Source organism: Leptodactylus fuscus, chromosome 2, assembly GCF_031893055.1.
Source record: "Leptodactylus fuscus isolate aLepFus1 chromosome 2, aLepFus1.hap2, whole genome shotgun sequence".
In the NCBI taxonomy this organism is placed as follows: Eukaryota; Metazoa; Chordata; class Amphibia; order Anura; family Leptodactylidae; genus Leptodactylus; species Leptodactylus fuscus.
The window spans coordinates 216430128-216451352 of NC_134266.1; the positions used below are offsets into that span (position 1 = coordinate 216430128).

The window sequence follows — 21225 nt, forward strand, 5'->3', positions numbered from 1 at the left end:
ATAGGGGAACTAAACAGCGGATTGTGTTGCAATTATTTCTGTGACTAAAAATAAGTTCCATTCTTCTGAATCCGGTGGCAATGGTTTCTGCAAGTTCCATTCAGATACATGGAACATTTGCAGAAATTTATGAAAAATATCTGCAATGTGTGAATACACCTTTGGTGATGGCATGAGGACTGACGTGCTGCAAAAAGAAACCTCTAATAATTGCAGGATATTAGCCTTTTTGCAATCCTTGCAGTCCCAGATGAATTATTTCTCAATGTGTGGATGAGATTTAGAAAGTTCTTATCTACCTTTCTGGAACAGTAAAACGCTGGAGATTTGCCGCAAGCATGTTCATGGTGGTAAAAACTCAGTAGTGTCACTCTGTATGTCTCCAGTCTGAGAGATTTTTCTGCTCAGCAGTATTTAGCAGGTTCCTTACGTATCTACTGCACTGATTCAGCAATGGAAATCTAAAACGGATATACCACTGTGCATGTCGATGGGATTTTAACAATCCCATTCAAATGCTGTCTGTGTATTTTAGCTGTGATATTTTTAATCTGCAGGGTTTACTCATCACAGATTTCACACTGATTTGCGGATTTCAGTTGAATGGGATAATCCATGTGTAAATCCTCATGTCAAATAGAAACACGCCAATGCAGTGGTTATGGGGTTTCTCTGCAGAAGATTCTTTAGTGTGTATACAACATTTTATAGTCGGGGTATCAAGTAAAAACTGATCATTTAGCTTTCAGATTGTTATAAGAACAGACAACATAACAAGTCATTTATGAGAAACTATTACTATCCATATTCATTCTGCAGCTCAAGCCGGTCGCATTCGCTGTCAGGACCAATGTCAGTTACTGTGGAGCTTTGGATGAAGAATGCCCAGTTCAGGGATCTGCTATCAACTTTGAGGCCAAAGATTTTCTACATATCAAGGAGGTGAACATGGATATATAAAAAAAACAAACTAGAAACAGGAGATGTGAATGGAATATTTGGTGGACAGTACAGTTCACGCTGGGTTCACACTAGCGCCTGGAGTCCGTTCTGAGCTTTCTGCATGCAAAAGACGTAAAGCTGTCAGACCGGGTCCGGCCATGTGCGCCGGTGAGCGTTTTCTGCTCTCCGCCGCAAAACCGTTTTTTTTTTATACTGGACACAGAGTACTGCATGTTCGACTCTGTGTCCGATTTAAAAAAAAAACGGTTTCGCAGCGGAGAGCAAAAAGAGTCCTGCAGCTTTCCGTCTCCTGCTCTGTTTTCTGCAGGAAACGGAAACATATGTGAACGGAGACTGGGCGCAGATGTGAACGAGCCCTCAATATGACTAATATGACAGTAAATGTCTACTGTCCTACCAGAGAGTCTTAAACCTTATAGCTTGTCATGTACATTCCCCTGCAATGTAGGGCTATATGTTACTCAATACTCCAAATATTGCTACATTAAGTACTTTATTTATACACATGTTGTCTATGCAATTCATACATAGCCTAGCATAGAAATGTAGACTTTTTATATCCTGACTCTATAGTGATTATTTTGCACTTAAAGGGGTATTTGTATCTTATAAAGTGATAACATATCCCTATGACAAATGACAAAGATTTGTAATGCAGTTTTCTCACCAAAGGACTCATCCCCATGTGTAGGGTAAGTTATCACTTTATGATCATAGGGGTCCAACCTCTAGGACCTGCACTCGGCAGAAAACATTTAATAGGGGACATAATGATGAATCAATGCTACCTCCCTTTTATGTTTTCTCTGTACATTGCTGCTTTGGGAACCAGTGTAAGGGGAGAAACAGTGAAGGAGACACCGTGCTAACCTAGCACTGCATCTTTTCTGGCATCTTCTAGTGATATCTCCTATCTGCTGCATGAACATTAAATGGTTATTCTTTTTGTATAATGAATAGTTATAGAATTTTGTATATTCTTTTTATCGGTTCCTCCATGTTTCAAGTTCAGTTTGCTATCATTCAATAGGCATATTATTTGTTAACTTCCTGTCATGTCCTGGTCACGTTATGGTTGCAAAGCCGAGTACAGCTACAGTAGTGTTATAACATGAGACCTGGGCAAAACCATTAATTGTAATAGGGTTTCCATGTCCTTTTGATAATGTATACTATCGATTATACGCACCCGTCCCTGGCATAGTTGTCAGCAGTTCTTTGGAAATGGATGGGGACATAGTTTGTGCGCATTCACCCCAAAATGAGAGATTTTGGGCATTTACTATTTGTTCCTAGGGGTGGTTCTTAAATAATCCAGATTATATTGGCAGTTATAACTTTGCTTAGCAACCACTTCACTAAACTGACCTCCTTACCAATTTACCTTTTTCTGTCTTGCCCAATTCCCAGAAATATAACAATGACTGGTGGATCGGGAGGCTAGTAAAAGAGGGGGGAGACATCGCCTTCATTCCAAGCCCTCAGCGGCTAGAGGCCATTCGACTGAAACAGGAGCAGAAGGCAAGGTGAGAAGTTATTCCATTCCTAATTTAAAGGGGCTCTGTCATTGGGAAAAGTCATTTTACCTAAGCACATCCTTGCATAGCCTTTACAAAGGTTATTCCACACCTACCTTTTCTATGCTAATCGTCTCAGTAGTTTTTGAATAAGTCAGTTTTTATTCATATGATAATTAGCTTCCAGCGAGCACCGGAAGTCTCATTGAGCACTGTCTGCTATATGTGTGAGAGCAGGGAGATGAGTCAGCAGCAGCAGCCTGTGCTGTATACACAGCAGATAGTGCTCACTGAGACTTCTGGGGTGCACGCTGAAGGCCAATTAGCATATGAATAAAAACTGGCTCATTCAAAAACTACTGAGGGAATTAACATACAAAAGGTATGTGTGGAATAGCCTTTCTAAAGGCTATACAAGTATGTGCTTAGTTAAAAATGACTTTTCCCAATGATAGAGCCCCTTTAATGAGGACCTACTTAAGCTCTGTAATGTCAGAAGGGGGGTGTCAGACAGGGGGTGTGATTCAGAGCTCCAATCAGAGGCAGCCAGTGTCAGAGCTCAGAATCACACCTCTTGTCTGATCCTCACTGACACCACCCATCTGGCAGTACAGAGTCTAAATAGCGTATCTGGTACAAAACTAGCAGCATTAATTTCTCAGGAGTGGGCTAGAGGAAAAACTCCAACTGTACCAAAATCAAATGATGTAAAGAGTAGGACTTGGAGGAGGTGAAAGGTCCTCTCTAACTGAATGAGATGTACGTTTATAGGAGTTAGCCTATAAACATATATGAAAATTACTGGAAGTACTGACTCTAAAATGATGTCTAATAATTTTATGGGGCCAGTGCATGGATAAACTGTTAACGTGCCAAATTAATACTTTATTTTCTATTCAGGAGGTCTGGTGGTAATACTTCTGGTTTGGGAGACATGGTCTCAATCAATCGGCGTTCGCCTCCCCCATCAATAGGTAAGGATTAATTATTTTTTCCTATCACTATATCACAGTTGTCTTCTATGGAAAACCCTACCTAAAAGTGGGAGTTCCTTTCTGTTTGGGTGCAAGCCTAGGGACTTAGATGCCCTGATTTTTGCAGTTGAAATGCTGATATCTATGCAGTTACAGTATATTGCATAGACATCATACTTAGTATTACTCCATACTTCAGAAATGCACAACAGATAGATGCTTTCATCTTTGGTGGGGATTGTCTCTATAAAGTGTGGTGAATACTTCTCCATGAGCATTTTTGAGAGTGCGCCACACATTTGCTGCTTGTCATGACAATAAGCCTATTCTACTTTGTCACCCTGCTGTACTGTATTAGTCATTACAATACATTGTCAGGATGAGGCTCCTTCTTTCCAGCAATCTAAGCTCTCACAGCGACATATCTTTCTGTTATTATGTGTGCACAGACCAGGAAATGTGTCCTTTATTATCTGAGATGGCTCCCGATGACTCCGTAGCTTCATTAATTCCTCTGCACATAGAATACCAGAAGAGATTTTCCAGAAGGAAATTAATAAAACTCAGCAGTGATCATATTTCATTAAAATTATTTTTCATCTCTATTCTGTGTAATATATACTGTGTTTGTATTGTTGCAAATTTTACAATGTCATGCATGAACACTATACAAAAGCGCCTGCACCTTCCCCTTACAGTGGCAACAAAGCTATACAAATATCTGTATATATACATGTACATATATACGGCATACGTTTATGTATGCTTATGTATATTTCACATCTCCATTAAGGTGTCACACATACCCCACTCGCACAGTGGTTGCTTTAACAATGGACAAATGCCAGTCACATATTAAACACATCACTCACTACATGCCCTTTAATGCAATGTGTTACAAATACTGCAGTGCTGTGTTTGCCGTCATACATAATAAGTAAGTATGACCTAATTGGTTGGTGACATAGATATGACAATGTGAATGTTCTTGGCATATGACATTGGATTGGTGTTCTCAATTTACGTGTAACTTTCCATATAAGTGCAGCTATGACCTTCTCTTTATTAGGTCTTATATATACCATAAGACTATAGGGAAACCCTTTATATCTGTAACTTTATAATGCTATGTTTGTCAGTCTAGCAAGCTTTCAGTACATCCAAGTAACTATATTTTACATTTGTAAGTCTGTTTTTTGACTAACATGTTCTCTCAATATCAATGCTTTTTTCCCCTATAAGCCAAACAGAAGCAAAAACAGGTGAGTTTTTTTATGTAGATGGCATGTAAAATCAGAAAAATAAAAAACTGACAAATCTTTACAATACTGCCCAAGATGTAAGATGTTAATGGGATATACTAGGCAGCAACGAAGAATCCTATCTTTGGGACTGTGTATATTCTCATAATTTGATGTACCAGAATGGTGGCATTGCAGAGAATAATAATAATACATTTTATTTATATAGCGCTAACATATTCTGCAGCACTGTACAATTTATAGGGTTCAAGTACAAACCAAAAAGATACATTACAGAGAAATAGTCAATTCACATGATGGGACTGAGGGCCCTGCTCGCAAGAGCTTACAATCTATCTCCTGCTTTCCCCTTCTAGTATTGCTGAATCACTTAGATATTTTGTCCACAGATAACACATTATATAGTGAAGATGCCTTCTGCAAGATACTATATGGAAATCAGTGATGTTGTGGCATGGGTAATATTGAGAAGTAGAAATCTCTCATTCTCATGTCGGTCAGACTTCGTAGTGAATGGTTTTCCTTAGGTGACTGATATCTACTGTATACTGTATATAGAGAGGTGTATATGGCTCTGTTACTGGCCTTGTAGTCATGGAGATGCCATAAAGTTGAAAATATATAATAACACAAAATGGCACAAAGCTATCACCGTGTAAGATTAAGGGACATACTGTACATAAGCACAATGTGATGGCTCAGTTTTTATTTTGTGCCGGAGTGTTCCTTTAATGCTGATTCACATTCGGCTCCAGATTGTCAGCATAGTATTGCCCACTGTGTGCTGGCAACTTATCACATTATCTCAAAAGCCAGAAGCTCAGCGGTAAACTAATTTCTGTTGTTCTGAAAGCATTGCAATGCGTTTTCAGCCCCAGCACAGAACGGTTGGATGTGATCTTTATGTAGAAAAGCTGACTTCTTCCATTACAAATACAGAATAACTATTACCAGTATAACCTGTTTTCAGATTATATGGATGTAGGGTAGGAAAATGCACTTTTTTCATTACTATTGTGTTGTGAAGGAGCAGTTTTATGTTGTAATATGATGTATACTTATGATATTTTCATTACTATTCTCTCCAGCTTCCATTTTGGATTGAAACAGATCTTATTGTTATTTTATCTGTTTCTGTATTTTATATATTAAAAGCTGAAGGAAACAAGGGGTGGGGGGGGGGCACTAAAAGGTATATCATTAAACTATACATAAAGGAGCATGCCTTAAAACATTATCTAAGACACCTGCACATAAAATTGTATCATTACATTACATCTGAGTTTCTGGTATCAAAATGGAAACCTCAATAAGAACTGACAAAGATTTCCATTCTAATTCATGCCAGCAATTTGCCCCAATCGCCACCCTACAATATGTGCATTCACAGGTGTGGATCACATGTTTGGTGCAAGAAACGGCCTTGTGCTAAACATGCACTTCAGTGTCATTCCTTTATGCCAGAAAATTGGCGTAGAGGGGATAATAATTCCCCTCCCCCCACACACAGTGTAACAGTGTAAAAACATTAAAAAATATAATGCTATAATAGGTTGTGTAGGGAACATACACAAACAAAACCCCTTTTTTTTTATTGGGGGGGGGTGTAGATTTTGTTGCATATTTATAAGCCAAGTCAAAGGCTCCACATTGCTGCAGAAACGCATCAGAAAAAAATACTGTGTTTTGCAGAACCAGCAAATTGTATGAGATTCTGGTTAATCTCATCCACACATTGTGGAAAAAAAAGAGCTGCAAAACTGAAAAACACAGCATGCAAGGAAAAGTGCTGTAAAATAAATGCAAAAATGTGTTTTACTACATTGGGTCTTGGCCTTAAAAAGAAATGGAAAATGTAAAGGAAGCGCTTCTTCCTTCTGCTGAATCCACTTCTGACTGTGGCTCAAGAATCTGCAACAAATAAAGCAACTTTTCTGCAATGTGTGGAGTCAGTTTATCCAAAGTCAGGTTTTTCCAAATTTATGCAATGTCGCACAATGTTTGAGAAATTTGGATCATCTACAACTCTAACAATTCTGTCCTAAGATGTTACACTATTTGTTTATGACACCCCCTTACTGGAGTTAGATTGCAACAAATCTTGCAACTCTTTAACAAGTCAAATTTGATAAATCTGTTGTACTGACAGCTAGACAGGCTAAGCACACCCACTTTATTACCCTCTTTTCTAAAATATCTGCTGTGTACAGAGTCTGCTGCATTTCAATAAAAACACCACAAACTACTGTGTATGTAGATATTGTCATGTCTCTAAAATATTCATTCATACCAATGAAAAAGAGGCCACATTTATCTTCAGTTTATATCACCTAGAAAAGTGTTTCTGGTGTCATATGAAAGCTGAGATCACAGCACTAGCTATAAAAAAAAAAAACATCCAAAGTGACCTTCCCATCCCCTTTGGTAACTGCTTCATTGGGTTCAAGTGTACAGGACAGACTCTCACTACAACGGCTAGCTAGACCATTGCTAGTGAGAATGTTAGAACCTGTTTTCTATTAAAAGTAAGTTAGATAGGTTAATAAAGTATTTTACAAAAAAGTTCACCAAATAACCCCCTACACGACAACAAAAAAATGGCATTTTTGATATACAAAACAATATGAATTCAATTCAGTTAAATATCAATGAAAATATGAATTTAGGTTATCGAAACAGAAATGTGGATAGGCAAAAATAAATAAATAAGCACAAAGTGAGAAACGTATATCATTAGTACTTGAATAGGTTTGGTATTATGGGTTAAGAGATTATTGCATACACACATCTATGGTCCATTTTTTTTAAACAGACCAGCAGCATTAGACTCTGTTCACAGTTGCAGGGTTTTGCTTTATGTAACAATAGTAGCTGTAAATGGTAGAAACACTTTGACAAATAGTCACTGCATCAGAATGGACCTTCCTTTGCCTCTCTTAGCAAGGCTATAGCCTATTCTTCTATAGAGCGGGGTTTAGATGTGCGCTGTCTCCAGTGCAATATTAATTATGTACTGTAACCAGAAAACACTAATTGTAATGGCAAGATGCTGGCAGGCGTTCCATGGGGCACTTAGCACACATCTGCTCATTTCTACAATGCTTCGGCAAGACTTGCTAAACGGATCTGTTTGTCTTTCAGACTGAGCATGTTGCACCATATGATGTTGTTCCGTCAATGCGCCCTGTGGTCCTTGTCGGGCCTTCTCTCAAAGGATATGAGGTACAGTCATACGGAAGTGGGGTGGACTATTACATTTTTCATTGGAGAATATAAGAGGCAAATAATGTACAAGAATCATGCAGAGTCACCCATTCTTTTTGCAGTCTCCTAGATTTTACATGTTTAGTTGTTTTTTTTTTTAAATATTATTGTAACCACTGAGATATTCAAATAAATTGGTTTTAGTTTGTTTTTACACACATCTGGAAGGCAAATAACTAATAAATGGTATTATTGATCACTAGCTATACACCATGGATTACTAAAGTTTGGTTATATAATGGGGAAGATCTTGTCATTCAATCACATATCTCTCCTGCCCATTTCAGATTACAAAAAAAGGGACACTTCCATGTGACTCTGTGTTGTCCGCTCCCTCTATTATTCCTACAGGAAAGTTATGAATAAATTGTCATCTGGATGTTACCACTTGATGTGATAAGTCTGATCAGTAGTATCAGACACCATAATGACAAAGAGAATGGCAAATAACAATTGTCAATTTATTCATAAAGTTCTAACAAAGTAATGGTGCAACACAAAGTTCTACAAAATAAGGCTGTACAAATATTATATTACAAATCCAGGAGCTCTATAAAGGGGTTGTCCCATCTCAAGGATCCTATCTATACTGGTAGCTTATATAAATTGAAGACTTTTCCTAAATATATTGCTTTAGAAATTCTGCTTTGTTTGCCTGCTATGTGAACTTATTTCTCCCATTGTTTACACAGTGTTGCTATAACCATAGACATCTGAGATAGAACAAATGATGTCATTTACTCAGTGCTGGCAGGACAATCAGTTCAGCTAATTGCAGTTTGCTGAGTCTGTTCTCTATATGTAAAGACACAGATAACACTGATTCTGTTCTGTACAAGCATCTGCATATTATCTGATCTGCATTAGTATTGTGATACTTCAGTGTCCCGTTCAGCAAAGGGGAGGGGGGAGAAATACAGGATGTGGAAGAAGAGACTGCAGTCAGACTGCTGAAACACTGAGATGGGGAAACCCCTTTAAATGCATCAGTTTGCAAAAGAGCACAAGACTGACCTTCTGTGGTTTAGGCAATGAGTAAACTATCTAAAACTGCAATCGTCCCAATAACCCGTATAAGAGATAAGTCTGTTATTTCTCTGTATATTATGATTCAGCTTCTGAGACAAACATGGTAAACTGTAGATTTTCGTTATGTGACTCAATTATAAATGGCCCAGTAGAAAACATATAGTAGTTAAAATTAACACGTAGAACACCAGCATAGGATAATAGTAACTTAGAAGCTGTTCCCCACATTTTTATTTTGTGTATTTGTTACATTGTATGTTTTCTGTGAATATTCCTGGGCATTGGAGAATTGATGTGTAAAATGTGTTTCTGCGGACATCCTGTGACTCATGAATCAAGCCTGAGGTCTCTACCTCTATACATAACACACTGGATTTTCCTATGCATGGCTCCACAGGCCTTGTGAGAGACACTACATGGACTGTTTAGCTTTTTGCCACATTTCTGGACTGGCATAAGGAGTAGGGGCACATGTAGGATACAGAGGTGTATTCCAGGGTGATATGTTCATTTAGGGTTTGGAGAGGTATGGGGATGCAGTAATAATAATAAGAAGCTGCATTCTTATTGCCGAGTACATTTCTTAGCAGAACAGTAATATTGAGCGCATGGGTGAGAATCTAAGGATTTCATCCCTTCACTGGAGAAAACATTTAGTCATTTGTTATATTCAATAAACTAGAAAATTGGAATATAGCAAAATTAAAATGGTTGATCCAAAAACAAATAACTGTAGATGTTACATTGTAATTCCGCCTCAGCAGTTTGCTCTGCGTGCAGTTTTTTCATAGCATCAGCTAACTTGTTAGGAGACTGGAAATACTCTTTATCAGCAAAGATACTGGTCTAAATGGTTCACTATTGTCCATGTGGGAATATTGCAAGAAGGAAAAATCCAAACAGCAAAAAGTCTCAATACCATATCTGTAATTCAGTCTACAGCTAAACAGTAGGTGTCAATTATGTACAGTGTGATCTTGGCGTAAAGAGGTGGTCCAGACAAAAAAAAAAGATTTTTAAAATCGGCCGGGGGCAGTGAAAAAAAATCACACCATTCTTCAGTTCACTATTTGTGAGTTAGCAGGGTGGAATATTCAGAGCCTTATATACTGATATATGAGATCAGTGGCCTATGCTTAGGTGTCTTAGAACACGGATTACAACAAAACTTCTATGAGCATCATCATTTTGCGCTGGGTATTGGGATGGTTACATCCAGACCCTGACGATTGAGTCAGTAAGGAGATCTGGCCAGATAAGGCGCACCTTCCCAGTTGTGTCGTAAGATGCTTTCTCACCGAGAGGTAATTTTTTGACTGGTTCTAATTACAGATATTATACATTATATTATCATGTTGCTTCTGTATATATATTATGGTATGTTTGACATAATATTTATTCTATGGGCTATTTTGTTGAGTTTCTTTTATATACTGCTAAAGTATGAGGTGGCCATCACTGCATATGGTCTTGTACCTATCTCGCTTGCTGCCATATAGGCTCTGTTCACATGGCTCACAGGCATGTTGCCTAAAGTAAAACTTTATGTAAATGTTCTCATACTTAGATAATGGAGTCTTACCTATATAAGCCAGCTAACCACCATGCTTTCTAATGATCACTATACATAGAATGGAAGATACATGCTGGGACCCCCAGCAATCACAAGAACAGGAGTACCGGAGCCCCCATTAGTGCTCATGCATGACTGACACATCATCCGCTTCTATGGGACTGACAGAAATAGCTAGCCACTGCACTCAGTAAGTCCCATAGAAGTGAAATAAGTGGGGTCAGGGTCTTGTAGTCACTTGGACCCCCAGCAATCAGGTGAATAGGGGATAAGTGAATTTCGTGGGAAACCCCATACAAACATTGTAATATAAAAAGTGTCCTCAGATATGTGAACTATGACCATTTTATTGGCAATATAGTGCAGTAATGTGATATTATTTAATAGTATGGGACACTGAGGTATTTCGATAGTAGCAGGACAAGTGACAACAACAAGCAGTCTACCCTACTTTATCGGGCGCACGTTACAATGAGAGCCTATGTTCTCCCCCATATCAGCAAGATCAGACTTGTATCGAGTCAGTCAATAATCTTCAGTCGGATTTGCTGGCAGCATCTCATTAAACTTTAAAGACTCTCTGCAGCTACCCAGTGATGCCATTTTGTATGGCATATGACAGTAGAAGATAAACACACTATACAATATTTCTGTCCCTGACACAATGTATTGTGAAAGCTTTATCATTTATACTCTACAGTATGTCAGTGGGAAATATTAAATAAGTAGTTTTTTTTTTCCTTTGAGAATTGCCATGTAGAGATATATCCTTTAATATATTTCCTTTTCCAAATCCTGAGATGTGTGGCATCAGATGATATGAATATGCTTTGTGTCACTTATTTTGGGATATCTTAATTCAGGAGGACATATCTGTATCTGCTATATAGACATTGTCGCGGTGAGTATTACCCTGCAGCTTGACAGCACTTAGTAGACTAAGCGCTAGAAGAACCTCTTCATAAGATATAGTATTCACCTCTGCACACTCATTACATGAAAGGGTTGTCTTTTTTTTTTTTTTTTTTAAAGCTCACTTAAGGTGTCTCTACTAGAGATGAGCGAACACTAAAATGTTCGAGGTTCGAAATTCGATTCGAACAGCCGCTCACTGTTCGAGTGTTCGAATGGGTTTCGAACCCCATTATAGTCTATGGGGAACATAAACTCGTTAAGGGGGAAACCCAAATTCGTGTCTGGAGGGTCACCAAGTCCACTATGACACCCCAGGAAATGATACCAACACCCTGGAATGACACTGGGACAGCAGGGGAAGCATGTCTGGGGGCATAAAAGTCACTTTATTTCATGGAAATCCCTGTCAGTTTGCGATTTTCGCAAGCTAACTTTTCCCCATAGAAATGCATTGGCCAGCGCTGATTGGCCAGAGTACGGAACTCGACCAATCAGCGCTGGCTCTGCTGGAGGAGGCGGAGTCTAAGATCGCTCCACACCAGTCTCCATTCAGGTCCGACCTTAGACTCCGCCTCCTCCGGCAGAGCCAGCGCTGATTGGCCGAAGGCTGGCCAATGCATTCCTATGCGAATGCAGAGACTTAGCAGTGCTGAGTCAGTTTTGCTCAACTACACATCTGATGCACACTCGGCACTGCTACATCAGATGTAGCAATCTGATGTAGCAGAGCCGAGGGTGCACTAGAACCCCTGTGCAAACTCAGTTCACGCTAATAGAATGCATTGGCCAGCGCTGATTGGCCAATGCATTCTATTAGCCCGATGAAGTAGAGCTGAATGTGTGTGCTAAGCACACACATTCAGCACTGCTTCATCACGCCAATACAATGCATTGGCCAGTGCTGATTGGCCAGAGTACGGAACTCGACCAATCAGCGCTGGCTCTGCTGGAGGAGGCGGAGTCTAAGATCGCTCCACACCAGTCTCCATTCAGGTCCGACCTTAGACTCCGCCTCCTCCAGCAGAGCCAGCGCTGATTGGCCGAATTCCGTACTCTGGCCAATCAGCACTGGCTAATGCATTGTATTGGCGTGATGAAGCAGTGCTGAATGTGTGTGCTTAGCACACACATTCAGCTCTACTTCATCGGGCTAATAGAATGCATTGGCCAATCAGCGCTGGCCAATGCATTCTATTAGCTTGATGAAGCAGAGTGTGCACAAGGGTTCAAGCGCACCCTCGGCTCTGATGTAGCAGAGCCGAGGGTGCACAAGGGTTCAAGCGCACCCTCGGCTCTGATGTAGCAGAGCCGAGGCTGCACAAGGGTTCAAGCGCACCCTCGGCTCTGATGTAGCAGAGCCGAGGGTGCACAAGGGTTCAAGTGGTGCACAAGGGCTTAATGGTAGAGACTAGAGATGAGCGAACAGTGTTCTATCGAACACATGTTCGATCGGATATCAGGGTGTTCGCCATGTTCGAGTGTGCACAAGGGTTCAAGCGCACCCTCGGCTCTGATGTAGCAGAGCCGAGGGTGCACTTGAACCCTTGTGCACCCTCGGCTCTGCTACATCAGAGCCGAGGGTGCGCTTGAACCCTTGTGCACCCTCGGCTCTGCTACATCAGAGCCGAGGGTGCGCTTGAACCCTTGTGCACACTCTGCTTCATCAAGCTAATAGAATGCATTGGCCAGCGCTGATTGGCCAATGCATTCTATTAGCCCGATGAAGTAGAGCTGAATGTGTGTGCTAAGCACACACATTCAGCACTGCTTCATCACGCCAATACAATGCATTAGCCAGTGCTGATTGGCCAGAGTACGGAATTCGGCCAATCAGCGCTGGCTCTGCTGGAGGAGGCGGAGTCTAAGGTCGGACCTGAATGGAGACTGGTGTGGAGCGATCTTAGACTCCGCCTCCTCCAGCAGAGCCAGCGCTGATTGGTCGAGTTCCGTACTCTGGCCAATCAGCGCTGGCCAATGCATCCCTATGGGAAAAAGTTTATCTCACAAAAATCACAATTACACACCCGATAGAGCCCCAAAAAGTTATTTTTAATAACATTCCCCCCTAAATAAAGGTTATCCCTAGCTATCCCTGCCTGTACAGCTATCCCTGTCTCATAGTCACAAAGTTCACATTCTCATATGACCCGGATTTGAAATCCACTATTCGTCTAAAATGGAGGTCACCTGATTTCGGCAGCCAATGACTTTTTCCAATTTTTTTCAATGCCCCCGGTGTCGTAGTTCCTGTCCCACCTCCCCTGCGCTGTTATTGGTGCAAAAAAGGCGCCAGGGAAGGTGGGAGGGGAATCGAATTTTGGCGCACTTTACCACGCGGTGTTCGATTCGATTCGAACATGGCGAACACCCTGATATCCGATCGAACATGTGTTCGATAGAACACTGTTCGCTCATCTCTAGTCTCTACCATTAAGCCAGTGGGGTCCCAATGGTGAGACCCTTGCAGCCCTCTATTCATAGTCTTCTGCATGTCAGACACATATTTTCCTGTTGTTATTTGTCCTATTATTGGATCCTGACATCTTGTTTTCAGTTGTGCAAAGGTACAAAAATTCCCGGTTATTAACCCTCGGAGTTCACATCTAACAGATGCCCGCCAGGTGGACAGCGGGATGCCTAGTGTGGAACCCCTAGAGTCTAATTGGCAGGAGAAGGAGCGCATACAAAGTCTTAAGAAATGGAGTTCTTTCTCAAGCAATGTAAAAACTGCTCAGCTTTGTCGCTGTGTTAATTTACTAATTGAAAGTCATCTATCATGAGTCACTTACTCAGCTCTGTCTCCTCAATGCTCAATAAGCAATTGGATATTTTAAGGGCATGTGCTGAGTCAGACCTCATTCCTACCATTCCTACCTATTTTCGCAAGGTACATAATAATGTCACAAGAACGAGTCAGTCTGCGAATATTGCACCACACATTGTATGAAAATCCTGACACTTCTTCCAGGAACATCGTAGATATGGGGAACACCAATGTGAGATTTGGTTCACCCCTTATTGGATGGCATGCAATAACTTGCACCTTGTAATTTTTGTGGTACATCTTGTGGTTTTGTTTGTCTTGATCTTATTTGAATTAGTGTAATGGTTTTGATAAGTGGTTTAGTGTTTAATAGAGAGAAATAATTTGTATACTAACAATACAACTTCAGAACTTCAATGTCTTGGCGCCATTATCTGACCTCATTAATAAGTCACACTTAGAACATTCTACTTACCCCTGGATTGGTTGCTACAATGTCTTCATGATGGAAATGTGCAAGAAAACTGCTCCGTCATGGTAACCTTTTCTGATGTAGTAATGAAATGGGCATCCTGTGTGTGTTCCCCTTCTGCCAGTAAAAGGCTCTGTTTATTTCTTAGGTATATCTGCTAAGGTTGTCTGCAGTTTGAAAAAAACAGCACTGGTTGTGTCTGGTATTACAGCTCAGGTTTATTGTCTTGAATGAGCTGTGTTACATGAACCCAACTCATAGACGTTGTCTCAGTCAACTCTTTTAAGCTTAATGTTTTAATATTGCATGAATCCAGACAAGGTTGAATGAACAGGAAGTAAAAAAAAGATGGGTCCATGGTGATTTACATAAATAGGAAGTAGGGAAGATGGGTCCATGGAGATTTACATAAATGGGAAGTAGGGAAGATGGGTCCATGGAGATTTACATAAATGGGAAGTAGGGAAGATGGGTCCATGGAGATTTACATAAATGGGAAGTAGGTAAGATGGGTCCATGGAGATCTACATAAATGGGAAGTAGGGAAGATGGGTCCATGGAGATCTACATAAATGGGAAGTAGGTAAGATGGGTCCATGGAGATTTACATAAATGGGAAGTAGGTAAGATGGGTCCATGGAGATCTACATAAATGGGAAGTAGGGAAGATGGGTCCATGGAGATCTACATAAATGGGAATTAGGGAAGATGGGTCCATGGAGACTTGCATAAATGGGAAGAAGGGAAGATGAGTCCATGGAGACTTACGTAAATTGGAAGTAGGTAAGGTCCATGAAAATCTGCCTGAATAGAAAATAGAGAGGTTTGACCCATGATAGTCTGTATTATTGAGAAGAAAGGAGGATGGGTCCTTGAAGTCATGTATGAATGGGGACCACAGGTAGAAGGAAGATAGGGTTAATTGAAATCTGCATGGAAGGGTTTATGCAGGATGGATGATGGTCAGCTTGTCCCATTGTAAGTACTTCATTGTAAGAATTCTTTTTGTTAATAAAAATATTATTGTGTGATAATACTGTCAGTGCATATAGTAAAAGATCAGCTGGGGCACAGGTTAAATGGGCATTAGAGACAAATTCAGACATCAGAATGAACACTTTCATGTTAACCCACCGTTTACAGCTCACTATCGGGAACCTAAGCAGCAGTATACCTTATGACCAGCTGTAAGGACACTTCCAACAAGTCATTGACCAATGTGGATAACTGCTTGAAAAGTACATTTAAGGTGTATGATAGGATGGTGACAATAATTTCATCTGCTATAAAATGGTGAATGGCAATGAAATAGTTAGTTGGAAGGACATGGCAGGAGATCAGAAGATGCAGAAAAAAAAAGAAGCTTCTTGAGCCAAATGGCAGCCGCAGTGCATGGAACAAAATTAATACTATTATAACCTGACTTCTTTCCAAATGTTTTACACATTTAAATTCAGCCTTGTCACGTCCCCATAAGCTTCAATGCAGTCCCCATAAATATACTGAGGACTTTCTGCAGAATATCTTCTGAACGATCTTTTGTGTCCTTCATTGTGCCTTTTTTCTCTATTCTGTGCCTATAGGTGACAGACATGATGCAGAAAGCTCTCTTTGACTTCTTAAAGCACAGATTTGATGGCAGGTGAGATCGGGTTAAAACCTGGTAGATATTTTAGCAGGTTGGGTGAGTGAATTCTACTAAATATACAGAGGGTGTCTTATACTATATACACAAGTCTCTGTTATCAGTAATATGGACCTCTATGGTATTATTCGATAAGTTCCCTTCCACATCCCCCTATGTCACCTATGTGGATACATGCTAAACGTATTCAGGGGAGTAAGTGAATTGCATATCTAGCTAAAGTAACAATACAATAAATTACATTTTCAAAAAAAAAGAAGAGAAAAGAATATATGTATGTAGACAGCTAATTTGTATATGTTGTTTATTGTACATCTTCAGGATCTCCATTACTAGAGTCACAGCTGACTTGTCTCTAGCCAAGCGCTCTGTACTCAATAACCCAGGCAGGAGAGCCATCATAGAACGATCAAGCACCCGCTCCAGCATCGGTGAGAATAACATATATGAAGATATTTATCAACTAAATGGAGTTAGCGTAGACCATCTGTGGGATACAGGATTATGCTGCCACATTTCACTGTTCATATCAAACTGTAATGGGTTTAGTAGAATAGCAATACGTACACTAAAATATGGCTGCATTACGGCTGTGGGAAAATGGTCATAAGCTAATCTTGGGGCAGGAGCAATGTTTAGGATTATGGGTCCCCAGTTTAGTGCACAAGGAAACTGTGGGTCTGCAACAAAAAAGAGGATTATTATCATATACCAGGTAGTACTCAGGAGTAGAGCATGGCATTGAAATCATAATGTATACACTTCTGGTCTAAAAGGGAAGCTAAAATTGGTCAGGCCTAAAACTGGATTCTGAACTGAATTATAAGAACAAAAAATCTAGGTCAATCTTTTAAGTCATTCAGACATGATTTTTAATAAACATTATAATGTAAAAAAAAATCTTCAGTTATGTTGTCATTCCTATTTATGGTCGATATTATATTATACAGCTGAGGTGCAAAGCGAAATTGAGAGGATATTTGAGTTGGCCAAGACACTGCAACTAGTTATCCTGGATGCGGACACAATCAACCATCCTGCTCAACTGAGCAAAACTTCCCTGGCACCCATCATTGTGTATGTCAAGGTGTCATCACCTAAGGTGAGCCAAGATGTCACTAAGGTGGATTTTATTATTTTACACTGTGGTACAGAACTGGGTGTCTTACACTGGTCTCGTTTGCTTAATACAGGAATGCTACGTGGCCCAGGCTGCAGCCATAGGTAGCAGCCATAGGTAGGTCACACTATATAGATGGGCAGTCAGGGATTCCTCTATATATAACAACATGCATATTTTGCCAGGAAAAGAGGGAAAACCTCAGCTTTGGGAAAGGGCCCGTTTTTTTTTGTTTTTTTTTTTTAAACTAAAAGGTTGAAAGCTGGCCCAACACATGAGACCGGGAATCTGTCACAATAGGCAATTCCACAGCTTATGCACTCCTTACATTGTACAATGACATCTGCATAGTATTCTTGTGACAGAAATTGATAACTTATTTGTAAAATATGTCATCACTTTCTTATTAACAGGAAACCCCACAAATTCATGGAATGAAGGGTCTGCAGGATTCACTAGGGCCATTTTATTGCTACAGTTGTGCTGCCTCTTCATTCTTAGAATTGTTGCGGGTTGTGATCAGAGATCTTATACATATGCCGACACTGTCTGTGATGGGAAAACCTTTATCATTTACCCTTAGGGGGAGTTCACACGGAGTTACGTGCCGCGTGATGTGGCACGTAGACGCTGCGGGACCCTTTGCGGGCCGTACACGCTCCCGTACACGCTCCCATTTATTCACGGCCGCAAACTAGCACGGTGCATACGATCCCCGCTCCCTTTGAAATCAATGGGAGCGTGTACAGCCCGCAAAGGGTCCCGCGGCGTCTACGTGCCACATCACGCGGCACGTAACGCCGTGCGAACTCCCCCTAAGGTCTGGTTCTGGGCTCGAACATATGACCAGTTTTTCTATCTGACAGACCATTATACCCATTATAATGAATGGAGCCATTCACACATGTTAGTGAGAAAAAAAATTGTCGTCTTCATTATTTTTATTTTTTCTTTATTATAATCATGCAAGTCTATGGGGCCGTGAAAAAAATACTGCATACAGACATAATCTGTGTTCTGTTCTTTTGCCACAGATTCCTCAATTGTAATGCTGAAAACAAGGAATATGGCATCTGGATAATGCCATAAAAAATAATAAGATAACCGATAACTAAGAGAACAAGCATCGATTGAAAACAGAACTATAGTAGGATGTGCAACATGTGTTTGTTGTTTTATAGCCCCCAAAAGCAGCCTGACTCATAGTTTGGTCCAGGCATTAGAGCAGCTGAGAACTAAACCATTTTTATTGTACAGATCATATTGGAAGCAATTTCTTGACATGTTTAGACTGCGTCTTCACAGTTAGGTTTTGTTAAGGTTTATGTTTTTGAAGGCATAGCCAGCTGTATATATAGGACAGCTGCTTCCACTTCTCTTTTATTTAGGCTGGCCATGTACATTAGATTTTAGACCGTCTGCTGTTGGTTGGTTGTACCTACAACAGTCTTTCCCATACACCATCGACTAAATTTGGTCACATCCAAAATCTGTTTTCTTGGATATTTTCTGCTGTCATCTGTTGTGTATGGTCTAGAGCAGTGATGGCGAACCTATGGCACGCGTGCCAGAGAGGGCACGCAGAGCCCCCTCTGCTGGCACGCGTGCTGTCGCCCTGATCGCTCACTAACGGCGAATCCGATGCAGGATTCCCTGTTAGTGAGCGATCGCTGCCTTCAGCTGGTTGTGCAAATGCGCATCCAGCTGAAAGCTGTCAGTGTAGCTCAGTGTAGGCCACGCGTACTACGCGGCCTACACTGACTACAGAGTGTGACCTCTGAACAAGCGCGGGCGTGATGACGTAAGTCATCAGCGCGCGCAGTGAACAGAAGAGAGAACACCCGGCAGCTCTTCAGGTAACTATATTGTGTTTGTTTGCACTGTCAGGGGAGGGGGGCAACGGTGGACATTTCATGTTGTGTAGGACGAGGCTACTGTAGACTTTCATGCTGTGTGGGTAGGGGGCTACTGTGGACCATTTTATGCTGTATGGGAGGGGGCTACTGTGGACCTTTCATGTTGTGTGGGAGGGGGCTACTGTAGACTTTCATGCTGTGCGGGTAGGGGGCTACTGTGGACCATTTTATGCTGTATGGGAGGGGGCTACTGTGGACCTTTCATGTTGTGTGAGAGGGGGCTACTGTGGACCATTTTATGCTGTGTGGGAGGGAGCTACTGTGGATCTTTCATGCTCTGTGGGAGGGGGCTACTGTGGACCAGTTCATGTTGTGTGGGAGGGGGCTACTCTGGACCATTTCATGTTGTGTGGGAGGGGGCTACTGTGGACCATTTCATGTTGTGTAGGAGGGGGCTACTGTGGATCTTTCATGCTCTGTGGGAGGGGGCTACTGTGGACCAGTTCATGTTGTGTGGGAGGGGGCTACTCTGGACCATTTCATGTTGTGTGGGAGGGGGCTACTGTGGACCATTTCATGTTGTGTAGGAGGGGGCTACTGTGGATCTTTCATGCTCTGTGGGAGGGGGCTACTCTGGACCATTTCATGCTGTGTGGGAGGGGGCTACTGTGGACCATTTCATGTTGTGTGGGAGGGGGCTACTGTGGACCATTTCATGTTGTGTAGGAGGGGGCTACTGTGGATCTTTCATGCTCTGTGGGAGGGGGCTACTGTGGACCAGTTCATTCTGTGTGGGAGGGGGCTACTGTGGACCATTTCATGTTGTGTGGGAGGGGGCTACTGTGGACCATTTCATGTTGTGTAGGAGGGGGCTACTGTGGATCTTTCATGCTCTGTGGGAGGGGGCTACTGTGGACCAGTTCATGTTGTGTGGGAGGGGGCTACTCTGGACCATTTCATGTTGTGTGGGAGGGGGCTACTGTGGACCATTTCATGTTGTGTAGGAGGGGGCTACTGTGGATCTTTCATGCTCTGTGGGAGGGGGCTACTCTGGACCATTTCATGCTGTGTGGGAGGGGCTACTGTGGACCATTTCATGCTGTGTGGAAGGGGGCTACTGTGGACCATTTCATGTTGTGTGGGAGGGGGCTACTGTGGACCAGTTCATGTTGTGTGGGAGGGGGCTACTGTGGACCAGTTCATGCTGTGTGGGAGGGGGCTACTGTGGACCAGTTCATGCTGTGTGGGAGGGGGCTACTGTGGACCAGTTCATGCTGTGTGGGAGGGGGCTACTGTGGAGTATACAGGTATAATCCTGTGTGGGGGCCACTGTGGGCCAGATTGTACTGTGTGGGGGGCCACTGAGGGGCAGATTGTACTGTGTGGGGTCCCCTCACTATGTATATCACACAGTATTTGTTTTATAGCAGACGTGAAATTAGTACAGGATGTAATAACAGTGCACGGTAAACTATAAAACAGATCCTGTGCGATGTAAATAGTGAAAATTAATTGTTTAAAAGTACAGAATGCAGAGACCTTTACCTTTCAGTACAAGATCTGTAAAGCCCCAGTCACATGACTGTAATTTGTGGGTCCGCAATTGTGGACCCACAGAGTTTTAAGGTTAAATTGCCGTGTTGGCACTCCGTGATAATTTATTTGGTTTTGGGTTGCAGTTTAGGCACTCGGTCTCAAAAAGGTTCGCCATCACTGGTCTAGAGTGACTGTCATGTGTTCATCTTTTTCCATTTTTAATTTTCCAAGCAACAACAAGGGTTCTTATGCCAAATTTCTGACAATCCGCTATCACAACACCCCCTTAACATCAATGTCACTCTCATGAGATTTAGCATAATTATACATGTGAA

General features: G+C 41.4%; 1 protein-coding gene across 5 annotated transcripts in view; it reads left to right on the forward strand.

Moving 5' to 3' along the window:
* The window catches only part of CACNB3 (calcium voltage-gated channel auxiliary subunit beta 3), a 143142-nt gene that overhangs the window by 114043 nt on the left and 7874 nt on the right, over nt 1–21225 (forward strand). For 4 of the 5 annotated variants that reach the window (XM_075265530.1, XM_075265527.1, XM_075265526.1 and 1 more), the window contains exons 3-10: nt 820–942; nt 2374–2489; nt 3381–3454; nt 4697–4716; nt 7858–7938; nt 16317–16375; nt 16700–16809; nt 17329–17480. In XM_075265530.1, coding sequence (XP_075121631.1) covers nt 820–942; nt 2374–2489; nt 3381–3454; nt 4697–4716; nt 7858–7938; nt 16317–16375; nt 16700–16809; nt 17329–17480 — 735 coding nt within the window. The remainder of the gene's footprint in view (nt 1–819; nt 943–2373; nt 2490–3380; nt 3455–4696; nt 4717–7857; nt 7939–16316; nt 16376–16699; nt 16810–17328; nt 17481–21225) is intronic. The other variant, XM_075265529.1, reaches the window with a different exon arrangement.